This window comes from Prionailurus viverrinus, chromosome B4, assembly GCF_022837055.1.
Source record: "Prionailurus viverrinus isolate Anna chromosome B4, UM_Priviv_1.0, whole genome shotgun sequence".
In the NCBI taxonomy this organism is placed as follows: Eukaryota; Metazoa; Chordata; class Mammalia; order Carnivora; family Felidae; genus Prionailurus; species Prionailurus viverrinus.
In genome coordinates, this window is record NC_062567.1 from 41,008,784 (window position 1) to 41,022,745 (window position 13,962).

A 13,962-nucleotide genomic window follows, 5' to 3' on the forward strand; every position below is an offset into this window, starting at 1 on the left:
TTAAACTCCGATGCTCAGTTCTCCCTTCTGTAAAATTGAGAGCAAAATTCTACTTACCTGTAGGAATGTTACAGTGATCAAATGAGGTTATACATGGAGAATGCTTACAATAATCATTGCCTGGCATTATGCCTGGCATTTTTCTTTCTTTCTTTTTCTTTCCTTCTTTTCTCTTTCTTTCTTTCTTTCTTTTTCTTTCTTTCTTTCTTTCTTTCTTTCTCTTTCTTTCTTTCTTTCTTTCTTTCTTTCTTTCTTTCTTTCCCTTTCTTTCTTTCTCTTTCTTTCTTTCTTTCTTTCTTTCTTTCTCTTCCTTCCCCTTTCTTTCCTTTCTTTTCTTTCTTTCTCTATCATTTATCATCTATTTCTATCTATCTATCCATTGTCTATCTATCCATTATCTATCTATCTATCTATCTATCTATCTATCATCTATTTCTATCTACCCATCTATCCATACACACACACACACACACACACACATACACACATTCTGGTACGTGTATCACTTTAAAACCTACTTATGAATTATAGCATATGTATGAACTAAAATAGAACTATATATTCCTCGAAGATTTTGTGTATGAAGCTGTATTATGTTTTTAAAAATGTATACCTTGAAGTCATTCACTGGTTGGAGCACTGATCCACTTACTGGTTAGAGTCAGTATGTTTCTCTGGATTTGTTATATAAATTTGCCCAATTATGACAACCAAAATGTGTGCCTGTCTCAGCTCTCTGTGCAGAGCCATTCCTGTGTTCATTCCTGTAAGACTGAGAAGCTTATCTACAGACCCTAGCAGACATCCCCTCGGTTTTATTTAATCACGCTGAAGGCTTGAATACCTTCAGCATGGTTGGTCCATGCCTTCTGGATTTTTGGAAAGAGCCATTTTTGGCATCATGAAGACCTGATTCTAATCTTGGGTCCAGAATTTGCTAGTTGTTTTGACTACTGGAAAGTTACACGAACTCCCTTCATTGGCTTCCTTTATAGGTCTTGTGGAAACACATACTTTCCTCATTTTGCTTGGAAGTGTATTAAATGAGATGGCATAAAGTATACTGGACACAGAAAGGACATAGTAGACATTCAGTGAACTTGAACAACTTTTCTCTCCTTACATGCTCCCTTTCAACCTTGCACACACGTATATTAAAGCACCTCACATTTTGCTTTGCAATTACTGTTTCTTTTTCTCCTCCAAGCCTGACAGAGGCAATTGAGTAGTTTAACAAACCTACAAATCATCTAAGCTTTCGTTTGCTCATTTGTTTAAGAAAAATTTGAGAAAATTTCTCCTGAGAATATTTCATCACTCATTGCATTTGTAAATGTAAAAGGAAAGAAAATATAGACTAAAGTAGTAAGATGTGCACAGATTTATAATGAAAACTAGAATGTTGACCCTCTCCCTCTGCCCCTCAGATTCCTATTTAAATATGATCTGGGATCTAGGGGCACCTGGGTGGCTCAGTGAGTTAAGCGTCTGACTCTCAGTTTGAGCTCAGGTCACAATCTCATGGTTTCATGGGTTCAAGCCCCATGGTGGGCTCTGTGTTGACAGTTAGGAGTCTGCTTGGGATTCTCTCTCCCTCTCTCCTGCCCCTCCCCCCCACCCTTGCACTGTCTTTCAAAAATAAACTTTAAAAAATACATATGATCTGGGCTCTAAATCCCATAGATTTGTGAAAGATAGATTTCCATGATTTCTTCAAGTCACAAGGGCATCTTCCCTCACATTCTGCTCTCTAAATATTCATGTTTTGCTCACCACGACCCACATCCCAAAGCCCGATTCCTTCTGTGGCTTCAGCCACACCAAATCCGTGTGATACAATTCTTCAGCTCGGTAATCTGAATAAAGATCTAGGAAACCGTGAAAAATTGTACATGGCTCAGCATAAATTCATTTTCAGGGGATTTGGTCTTTGATGGTGATGCAAAGTCAGAAACCCTAATTAATCTCTGAACACCTCTCCCGTGGCCTTCTCTCCGAATTCTAAATGTGTTAACATACCACTGGAGGCTGAGTGGAACACCCAATGCTCACTACATGCTTCATGTCTTATCTTTTGTAGGCAGATGTAGTTGAAGTTCAGAGGAGTAGAGGAATCTTTCACTGCCTTCTCTTTACCCTCCAATCTGTTCCCCGGAGGCGTGCTGTTGAATCAGTTATGAACACGACCACCGTCGTACCCATAGGCTTAGACACCCCAGCTTATGTGGCTTACCAACGTCATGTAAAACCTCAGCGTAGTTTCTTGACTTCTTAAATTACCATTTAAATGAAGAGAAGTCATTGAAAACTTCACCAAGCAACTTAAAACATATGTCTGATAAGAAGAAAAACATATATACATGAATGTACAATGAATAAAAAAGTTTGTCTTTCATTACTTTATTCGCTGTATTCTGGGGAACCCTTTGTCTAAGGACAACGGGGTTCTCTGCCACATATATATTTCATTGTGTTATCACAATTGGTACTGCTTATTCTCTTGTGAAGCATGAAGGCACACATTCCACTTCCTTCAATATTGAACCTGGAACAAAATAAGGAGATTAATTATTTACCGAACCTCATGAAAACTAACTGGGCACAGCCTAAAATATGTAACTTTGCTGATTATGTTTCAAAAGGTGCAATGTAGAGGTGCCTGGGTGGCTCAGTTGGCTAAGCGTCCAGCCTCAGCTCAGGTCACGATCTCACGGTTCATGGGTTTGAGCCCCGTGTCGGGCTCTGTGCTGACAGCCCGGAGCCTGGAGCCTGCTTCCGATTCTGTGTCTCCCTTTCTCTCTGCCCCTCCCCTGCTTGCCCTCTGTATCTCTCTGTTTTCTCGAACAGATTTCCATTCTCAAAAATGAATAAACACTAAAAAGAAAGAAAGAAAGAAAGAAAGAAAGAAAGAAACAAAACCAAACCAAAATGCGTAATGCAAAAGGAATAGAGGGATGAAACGAGCTGCTTCTCTCTATTTCAACCTCCAAAGTTCTCCCCAGGATGGGAGGGTGGGAAGAAACGAACACCAGGCAACTTTACTGCAATAACAACAAAGAATCCTGGAACTTTATGGCGTTTTATAATGTAGTAAACATGGAAAATCACTTTGTGAAGGGTTAAATTCTTCTTTTCATACACTGAAATAAGAATAAGTAAATAAATATATTCAGCCTTTTAAAGATCACATACAGGGAGAGTGTGACTGATATTTTATTGAATCCCCCTGCACACACTTAAAACACTGATATATCTTAAGGCTGAAGTAAGTGTTCCCTGATCCATTTTTTGAAACCATGACCATAGTAATAGTGAAATAAGGATTCTTCACTTGATGGACTATGACAGATGTAAATAATCATAAATAAAATATTTAGAAAGGGTTTTCTAAGCTCTTAGGTCACATAAAACACACGAAATTGAAAACTCAGAATGAGAAAAAAGAAAAAGAGAATGTTGTTAGGATAAATACCTGGGTATATGGCAACTGAAATGCTTTTAGCCCTTCATTTTTGAGGAACTTTGTAAGACTGGTGTAAACTCTCCTAATTTCTTTTTTTTTAAATTTTTTTTTAACGTTTATTCATTTTTGAGAGAAAGAGAGAGACAGAGCAGGGAAGGGGCAGAGAGAGGGAGACACAGAATCCGAAATGGGCTCCAGGCTCTGAGCTGTCAGCACAGAGCCCGACGCGGGGCTCGAACTCACGACCGTGAGATCATGACCTGAGACGAAGTCGGCCACTTAACCGACTGAGCCACCCAGGCGCCCCGAGAAGTTCAAGAATTTTAAACAAAGGTCTATTATTTAAAAATAGAGCATACATTGGGGCACCTGCATGGCTCTGTGTCTCCCTCTCTCTCTGCCCCTCCCTGGCTCGTACTCTGTCTCTCTCTGTCTCTCTCTCTCAAAAATAAATAAACATTAAAAAGATTTTTTTAAATAAAAAAAAATTAGAGCGTACATTTTCTCTTTCTCACTCATTCCCTTCCATTTCAGGCCACTAGTGTGTGTGGTAAGTGTAAGCTTGAGTATACTTTCTCAGACTCCCCTATCAATGACAGACCCCCAACAAACAAAGGCAAAACCCCAAGAGGAAATAGTCAAAGATCAAACTAGTTTGATTTTTCTCTAGTCTAGGATAAAAACAATACTTGGGGTACACATGTCGTATATATAGTCCAACTTACCTTATAGAAGTAGATGTTGATATTTAATGCCAAACTCCGACTAAAGACTGTATATTTGTCTGAATATGGCATCCATATATTGACAGCCTTTGGGGACATAATGTGGAGGCAACTATAGGGGTAGCTGATTATAGACTCAGAATCCTTACTATACTTAACACATTCAATAATAAATGCCATGAAGGCTTACCAATTGCTGAATGCATCTCCATTTACCCACATCCAGGGTGTGCTTGCATTGAGTTTTTTCAGTCCAATCCAATAGGAAGAAGTTCCCAGATGGGGCATCAACATTTCCTTTTATGAAATACAGGGTGTTATAATGGATCTCTCCTAGTTTTCTCATTCTCATTACCTCTAACGCTATGGTCCTTCTTCGGGCCCATTATCCTCTTGCTAGGGTTATCCCAATAGCTTTGTAGCATGGCACTCTGCTTTTGTATTTGCCACTCATTAGCTCATCACAGCAAAGCAAACGATTCTTTTAAAACTCAAGTCAGATCATGTCTCACTTTTGTTCATAGTTCTGCAATATCTCCCTAATTTTACTTGGAGGAAGACCAAAGTATTTACAATAGCGTCCAAGACCCTAATCATCCACATTCCTCACTCACTCCCTCATGCTAGGCACATTGGCTGTTTTGTTTTGTTTTGTTTTTTCTGGTCCTTGAATATTCCAGGCATACACCTACCTTAAGGTCCATGCTCCAGATGTTTCTTCTTCTTGGGAAGCTTATCCCCCAGATATTCCTCCAACCAACTCTCTTAACTACTTTACAGTTTTGCTCAGTGCCATCATCTCAATGAAATAAGACTATCTTACTTGCAGCCTATCCACCTAGGACACTCATAATATTGCTTATGTATCTATCTATATATCTATATCTATATCTATATATCTATATCTATATCTATATATCTATATCATACCATATATCATATCATATCATATCATATATATCATATCCATAAATCATGTATATGTATATAAGAATTTACTACCTTCTAAAATACTATGTAATTTAATATATGTATTACAATTATGTTTTATTCCCTTTTGCTTCCTTTGGAATCTAAGCTCCATAAAGGCAAAAGTCTTTGTTTTGTTGACTGATCTATCACACCCTTGAAGTATACTTGTCATATAATAGCTAGTCAATAAATTAAATGAGATTTATATTGTGAAAGAGAAATCTAACCACTTCATTCTTGGAGTTGAATATGGCCAGAGATCCACGATAGGCTTTGCAGTTTTCTTGACCCTCTATCCAAGTTTTTGCACGTTCAGATTGAAAGAAGCAATTATTACTGATTTGGTTCCAGTCTTGTGGACATATAGTTTCATCCTCAGAGCATGTATTGTCATTAAGTATCTTTGGCTTTTTAACTAAAATTAACACAATGGTAGAAAAAAAAAATGAAGAAAGTATAGGACAAAGGAAGAGTCTCACATTTAGGGTAAAAGATATATTTCAGATTGAGAAAATGTATTTTACTTTCATATTCAATTCAAATGATTTAACTTCAGACCTCAGCTCAAAAAAAGAAAAGATCAAGAACATAGAATGAAAGAAATCGGCATTGAAGAATGAAGGTGTATGTATAATTTAAGATTAGCAATAATGGGGCGCCTGGGTGGCGCAGTCGGTTAGGCGTCCGACTTCAGCCAGGTCACGATCTCGCGGTCCGTGAGTTCGAGCCCCGCGTCGGGCTCTGGGCTGATGGCTCGGAGCCTGGAGCCTGTTTCCGATTCTGTGTCTCCCTCTCTCTCTGCCCCTCCCCCGTTCATGCTCTGTCTCTCTCTGTCCCAAAAATAAATAAACGTTGAAAAAAAAAAATTAAAAAAAAAAAAAAAAAAAAAAAGATTAGCAATAATAAACAAATAAACATCCAGAAACTAATCTTTAGCCAGTTTCCTCCCATTTTTTATACTACTGGCATTTTCTCTATTCATCCATTTCTTTCCTATTCACCCACTTCCTTTCCACTGTAAATAAACCAATTGTCTATATCCATAGCATCAGAGGGGTGGTTTCCTATTGCTGACTTAGTTGAAACTTGACTGTCTTTCAAGAACAACATTCCCACAGGAGTTGGAGGTGTTCCTTTGTTCTTAAGCACAAAAGAATGCAGGGAAATAAAGATCAGGATTTTACGAGCTTTCTACCATCCACTTTTTATTTTCCAACTTACTGCAACTAGATTGATGAAGTTACTTGTTAAGGTATAGCCCTGAGAAACAGAAGGCTCACCAAAAGGACACCTCTTCACATCTGAAATATATGACGGGTTTATAGTCAGGCCTATGAATGAGAGAATCTTCAAATGGGAAAGAAAACAGCAGTGTAGGACTATTCATATGAGCCCCGGTATAAAAACCAAGTGGAAAAATCAGGTCACCAAAATTATCTGAAAGTATCAAGCTCAAAATGATGTTAAAGTTTGGTGTTGAAATAAAAAGCTTGTACAAAACTCAAGTGTTTGGTTCAGAACCTGGGTCACCAGAAAACCAAGTTTTGTCGTTCATACACTCATTCATTCATTCGACAACTATCAGTTGAGTTTCTATCATGTGGCAGATATTTTTGTAGCTCTAGGAATACGACAGTGTATATGCAAAAAAGAAAATCCTTGCTTTATGGGACTTGCATGTCTACTGTATTATATAGTTTGTCATAAAATATATCAGAGTGAAGGCGATTAGGATTATTGGTGGAAAGACTTGCAATTTTAACACAGTAGTCAGGATAGGATTCAATCAGAGGTTAATATTTACTAAAAGTTTGAACCAACTGAGCTAGTGAGGAATATGCACATATAGGGGGAGATTTTCCCAAGCAAAGAGGAAAAAGAAAAAAACAAAAAACAGTACAAAGGACCAAGGTGAAGTGCCTGGCTTGTTAATAAAAGGGTGAGGATGCTTGAAGGTGCCCGGATGGCTCAGTCGGTTGAGCGTCCAGCTTTGGCTCGGGTCACGATCTCACAGTTTGTGGGTTTAAGCCCCGCATCGGGCTCTGTGCTGACGGCTCAGAGCCTGGAGCCTGTTTTGGATTCTGTGTCTCTTTCTCTCTCTCTCTCTCTCTCTCTGCCCTCCCCAGCTAGCACTCTCTCTTTCTCAAAAACAAATAAACATTAAAAAGTTAAAAAATTTTAAAAGAGAGAGAGAGTGAGGATGCTGGTACAACTGAAGACGACTGAGTGAAGAGGCAAGTAAGTAGCGGGGGATGAGATCACAAAGGTAATTGGGTGACTGGACCCAACAGAGCCTGGAGGCCATCTGCAAGAATGTGGCATTACTCCAACTGAATGAAAAACCAATGCAGCATTTTAAAGAGATCTGATTTGTTTTTTAAAAAATGTGTTTAAAATATATTGTAGAAGTGTACTAAGCAGTACGGTGGCCACTAGCTACACGTGGCTATCAATCATTTGAAATGTGGCCCGTCCAATTCCAAATGTCCCAGAAGCATAAAATACACATGGAATATCAACAACGGACTACAACAATTTTTTAAATATCATGAATGATTAATCTATTGATACGTGGTGAGGTGATAATATACTGACCATACACTTGTTAACCTGAATTTTTCAGGAGGCAATAATCAAGCAGAAGCATTGCTGTGGAATCAAAGAGTTGCAATTCAGGGTACACAGACTTGAGTACAATCCAAAATAGCATCCCACTTGGGAACAAAAGTCAGGGGTTCTTTAAGATGAGAGAGCAATGTTTTTTGCTTTGTTTTTTTAAATATTTTATTTTATTTTATTTTATTTTATTTTTGAAGGAGAGAGAGAGACAGAGCATGAGCGGGGGAGGAGCAGAGAGAAGGAGACACAGAATCCGAAGTAGGCTCCAGGCTCCGAGCGGTCAGCACAGAGCCCGATGCGGGGCTCGAACCCACAAACTGCGAGATCGTGATCTGAGCTGAAGCCGGACGCTCAACCGACTGAGCCACCCAGGCGCCCCGAGAGCATATATTGCTTACGAAGAATTTTAATTGGTGCTGGTAGCTAAAAATTAATCTTGGCTAAGCACAGGTGGTTTGTCACTGAACAAAAGTCCATTACTGTAGCACATCGCAGGTGTTCTGGTGGAGTCCTTGGACTATTTGGGGTTTGGCCCAGTTCAGCTGTTCAGGAGGACGTGCATAAGGCCCACCTCCTTAATGACCTCCTGGATGCCTTTTAAAACACCTTGACATAAATGACCCCGTGTTATTTCAGTTTTCACACTGGGTTAAATACAAAATACAATTAAACCAATTTTCATTTGTTTTTGACTTTCTTAGTGGGGCTTCTAAAATATAAATGTCGTCTGTGAAGAAGCCAGTAAATTAGGTAGAAAGCATACCGTGCGGCAACACAGAAGTTGCCAATGAACTTGAAAGACAAATTCAGTAGACAGAAAAGGAAGTGGAAACTGACCACAGTACGTTTAACAGAAAATGGGAAGATAGAATTTAGAAAAAAATTAGCAAAAAATTCAAGGTGGTTGCTGTAACAGAAGAAAAAAAAGAAAGAAATTGGTAGGTAAAGAAGGAGTAAGGGCTAATGAATTTTATTTTCTATTTCTTTTTATTTATTTTTATTTAAAAAAAAATTTTTTTAACATTTATTTATTTTTGAGACAAAGAGAGACAGAGCATGAACGGGGGAGGGTCAGAGAGAGAGGGAGACACAGAATCGGAAGCAGGCTCCAGGCTCCGAGCCATCAGCCCAGAGCCTGACGCGGGGCTCGAACTCATGGACCGTGAGATCGTGACCTGAGCCGAAGTTGGACACTTAACCAACCGAGCCACCCAGGCACCCCTGAATTTTATTTTCAAGGTAAGAGAGATATCACCATCATGTATTGCTGATGGAGACGTTTCAGTTGAGTGTGAAAAAACTATAATGTAGGAGAGAGGGGAATATTACCCGAGTAATATAACTGATCGGTGAGAGGCTATAGAATCTAGTGTGGGGCATGAATACTCCACCTACAGTACCAGGAATCTAGGGTAGATGGGTAGGGATAGAGGTAAAAAAGTAGATGTGGTCATGGGAGTCTTTGGGAGTTTTCTAGTCATTGTTATAACTGATGAGGTAAAACGAAAAGCAAAACATAGACTCGAGAGTGAAGATGAAGAAAAAGGCATGAAAGGTCTGGAGAGAAAAGAGAAAGTATAAAATAATCATGTATGGGAGAGAGTTAACGCAGTAGCGAAAACGTGATACGACTGTCAGTCCTCACTCCAATTTTTTGAACTCTTATCACAGTTATTCCTGGTGTGATTCTCTAACACTCGTGTTCTTTCTCTCATCAAAGGCACTCTCTCCTAAATACCTACTTGACCTTAAGTTTCAGCGCAAATACCCCTACCTTCATAACGTCTTACCTACCAAGCGCAGATTCATAATCTCCTTTTCTTCCTCTTCACATTGAACATACTTGTATTTAACAATTATTTTACAGTTACTATTGGCATAGATGCTTGTTTCTTCCATCAAGTATTAATTCCTTTCAGGCCAAAATCCACCCCCCCACACCACCTTTTCTTTTCTTTCTTTCTTCTTTCTTTCTTTCTTTCTTTCTTTCTCTTTTTTTTTTTTTTTTCATCTTGGTAACATCATCACCTAGCACCGTGCCTGAAGTTCAATAGATATTAAGACAACGAACATTCTAGAAGGCAAAGCAGATGACTGGGTTTGAAAAACAATGAGATGGCTCTGGCAAGGAGAATGCTTTCTGATTCCAATTGTTCAATGCCAGGGAAGAAGAACAGGCTAGTAGTCACTGGTACCAGACTGAATCAATGATAATACAATGAACATAGTTTTAGCAGAAATTGTTTACTTACATTTTCTAGGAAATTCTAACATTACCCACAGAAGTAAAGCGATGCCTCCACATATACTTGATATGACTAGCATTTTCTTTGTTACTATACCTAGGGAAGATGCATATCATTGTTTATCTTCTAGAGAAAAATAAACAACAAGCAAACAAACAGAAAACTCGCGTGAGATTTGTCTTTTTCTCTACCTGCTCTAGGTGCTTTACAACCCAGCAACTGGAAAATGGGAGAAGGAGAAAGGGTACTAAGAGCTGGACCTTTTCAGCAGCAAAAGTCTCAGCAGTGCTTGGCTTCCACTTTTTGGCGCCATTTCTGACCATTATTTTATTGACTCAGTGCTCTTGCCCCGGTTCCAGAATAGAAAACCAAACTTCATCCTGGGACTTTTTAATGAATTTCTGCCTCTTCTAAGAAGGAAAAAATCGGGTGCAGAGGGGTGGATCCACCGTTTCTTTGAATCCTTTGTTTTATTAATGATGCCTGCTTTTATTTCAGGGCCAGGTTATGGACAATTAAAGAAACACTGCTCGGACTGCAAGCTGGGATCCAGAAGGGAGGGTAGGCTAATCATGGGAGAGCTCAGTTCCTGTACCCAAGGTCAAGCTCCGTGGCGCCCCTTACCTGGCCTCGTGACCTTCTGCTCCATGGCCTGCATCCCATCAGTACCATCGCTATGCTCAGCCCTACTGCCCTCCATCTCCGAGGCTCACGGACAAGGCTCTTCTGTTATGAGGCTGGGGAAGTAACGGCCTGCGGGCAGGCATCAACCGCTACCTTTATCCCAGGGGCCAGGGCTCAACAGCCTGGGATTGGCTGGACCACAGAGACGACTCTGAGAACTCAGTCTCTGATTGGCTCCTTCCCTCCCACCTGCTAACCCCCCAGCTGGGCAGGGGGAGGGCGATTCCCCTCATTTTGGACGGCTTTATATAGTCACCCTAAAATCTCAAATCTGAGACAATTTTATAACATGTGGACCGACAGCCTGAAACCTAGCCACGAGGTGGCTTTGCTATCCCTCCTACTTTTTTCAAATACTCCCCCCCCCCCCCCCCGCCCCCCGCCGATTCTTTTCAGTTTTTGAGTTCCAGCTCCCCCTATGGACTGCTTAGGAACAATTGGATAAATTTTAGTGCTTGAATGAAAATTAGTTTCATGTATAGGCAGTCTTCCCTTTCCACAGTGGAATGGGATGATAAAAAATGACACACAGGGGGCGCCTGGGTGGCGCAGTCGGTTAAGCGTCCGACTTCAGCCAGGTCACGATCTCGCGGTCCGTGAGTTCGAGCCCCGCGTCAGGCTCTGGGCTGATGGCTCAGAGCCTGGAGCCTGCTTCCGATTCTGTCTCCCTCTCTCTCTGCCCCTCCCCCGTTCATGCTGTCTCTCTCTGTCTTAAAAATAAATAAACGTTGAAAAAAAAAAAAAAGACACACAGGCAAAAACCAAGCCATATTACTCTAATAATCAAGGGGAAATTATGATTGTTCCTCAATTAAAAAAATTTTTTTTGAAATATTGAAAACTCTGTTACTCTCCCTCAAAAACATACAGGGAGTAAAAAAACCAATAAATCTTTTTTTTTTTTTACAACACTGTATTTAAAACATCAGAAACACTGAAGGGCGCCTGGGTGGTTCAGTCAGTTAAGCATCCGACTTTGGCTCAGGTCATGATCTTGTGGTTCGTGGGTTCTAGTCCAGCGTCGTCAGGCTCTGTGCTGACAGCTGGAGCCTGGAGCCTGCTTCAGAGTCTGTGTCTCCCCCTCTCTCTGCCCCTCCCCCGCTCAAACTCTGTCTCTCTCTCCTCTCAAAAATAAATAAATATTAAAAAAAATTTTAAGGGGCGCCTGGGTGGCTCAGTCGGTTGAGCATCTGACATCGGCTCAGGTCATGATCTCACAGCTCTGTGAGTTTGAACCCCACATCAGGCTCTGTGCTGACGGCTGGGAGCCTGGAGCCTGCTTCGGATTCTGTGTCTCCCTCTTTCTCTGCCCCTAACTCACTCACATTCTGCCTCTGTCTCTCTCAAAAATAAATAAACATTAAAAAAATTTTTAATAACATCAAAAAATTTTTTTAAAAAAACATCAGAAACATTGAGAATTCAAGTCTTTTATTTTATTTTGTTTTTTAAAAAGCCTAAAAACTTATGAAGAGTACTTTGAAAATAAAACCAGACCACTTCCTTACACTATACACAAAAATAAACTCAAAATGGATTGAGGACATAGTGTAAAACCTAAAATCATAAAACTCCTAAAAGAAAATGTAAACAGTAATCTCTTGGACGTTAGACTTACCAACATGTTTCTGGATATGCCTACTCAGTCAAGCGAAACAAAAGCACATATAAACTATTGGGACTACATCAAACTAAAAAGCTTTTGCACAGCCCAGGAAACCTTCAACAAAATGCTAAGACAACCTACTGAATGGGAGAAGATAGTTGCAAGTGATATATCTGATAAGGGGCTAATATCCAAAACCTATGAAGAACTCATACAACTTAATACCAAACCCCCCCAAATGATCATATTTTTAAAAGTGGGTAGAGGGTCTGAATAGACATTTTTCCGAAGAAGACATCCGGATGGCCAACAGACACATGAAAAGATGCCCGGTGTCACTAATCACCAAGAAAATGCAAATCGAAACCACAATGAGATACCAGCTTACACCTGTCAGAATGGCTAGTATAAAAAAAAGCAAGAAATAGCAAGTATTGATAAGGACATAGAGAAAAAGGAACTCTTGTGAACTGTTGGTAAGAATGTAAATTCGTGTTGCTACTGTGGAAAACAGTGTGGAAGGAAGATCCTCAAAATATTAAAAATAAAAATATCATACAGTCCAGTAGTTCCACTGTTGGGCATTTAAAAAATTTTTTTTAATATTTATTTATTTATTTAATTTATTTATTTAGAGACAGAGCGTGAGCCAGGGAGGGGCAGAGAGAGAGGGAGACAGAATCCGAAGCAGGCTCCAGGCTCTGAGCTGTCAGCACAGAGCCCGATGCAGGGCTTGAACCCACAAGTCGTGAGATCATGACCTGAGCCGAAGTCAGGGGCTTAACTGACTGAGCCACCCAGGTGCCCCTCCACTGTTGGGTATTTATGCAAAGAAAATGCAAATACTAATTTGAAAAGATATGTGCAGTGCTATGTTCACTGTAGTTTTATTTACAATAGCCAAGATATGGAATCAACCGAAGGGTCCATAGATAGATGAATGGATAAAGAAGATATAGCATATACACAATAGAATATTCCTCAGCCATAAAATAGAATGAAATTTTGCCATTTGTGACAACATGGATGGACCTAGAGAGTATTATGCTGAGTGACAGAAGTCAGACGGAGAGGAGTGGCTGGGTGGCTCAGCCCGTTAGACGCCCAACTTCGGCCCAGGTCATGACCTCATGGTTCATGGGTTCCAGCCCCGAGTCGGGCTCTGTGCTGACAGCTCAGAGCCTGGAGCCTACTTCAGATTCTGTGTCTCCCTCTCTCTCTGACCCTCCCCTGCTCGTACTCTGTTGCTCTCTCTCAAAAATAAATAAACATTAAAAATATTTTTTTAAAGAAGTCAGATGGAGAAAGACAAATACCATATCGTTTTACTTATAAGTGGAATCTAAAAAAAAACCCAAAAAACAAACCACATAAACAAACAAAAAAATCAGGAATGGACTCATAAATATAGATAATAAAGTGGGGATACCAGAGGGGAGGGGAAAGGGGTTGGTGTTGATAAGGTACAAACTTCTAGTTATAAAATAAATAAGTCACAGGGATGAAAAGTACAGCATAGGGAATGTGGTCAATAATATTATAATGATATGGTGACAGATGATAATTACACGTGTCGTGGTGAGCACTGGATAATTTATAGAATTGTCAAATCCCTCTATTGTATACGTGAAACTAATACAATATTGT

The 13,962-nt window shown here is 39.9% G+C and overlaps 1 protein-coding gene across 2 annotated transcripts; it reads right to left on the reverse strand.

Moving 5' to 3' along the window:
* Positions 1-2,384: 2,384 nt before the first annotated feature.
* Positions 2,385-10,820, reverse strand: LOC125170335 (early activation antigen CD69-like). Of its 2 annotated transcripts, XM_047866891.1 has the most exons (5): positions 10,650-10,819; positions 10,032-10,121; positions 5,388-5,575; positions 4,379-4,485; positions 2,385-2,545 (listed from the first exon to the last, which is right to left on the reverse strand). In XM_047866891.1, the coding sequence occupies exons 1-5, from the start codon at positions 10,723-10,725 to the stop codon at positions 2,431-2,433; spliced, it is 576 nt and encodes a 191-aa protein (XP_047722847.1). In that variant the 5' UTR covers positions 10,726-10,819; the 3' UTR covers positions 2,385-2,430. The 2 variants fall into 2 exon arrangements, with proteins under 2 accessions (XP_047722847.1, XP_047722848.1); XM_047866892.1 differs by lacking the exon at positions 10,032-10,121 and having other exon boundaries at positions 10,650-10,820.
* Between the last annotated feature and the right edge of the window lie 3,142 nt (positions 10,821-13,962).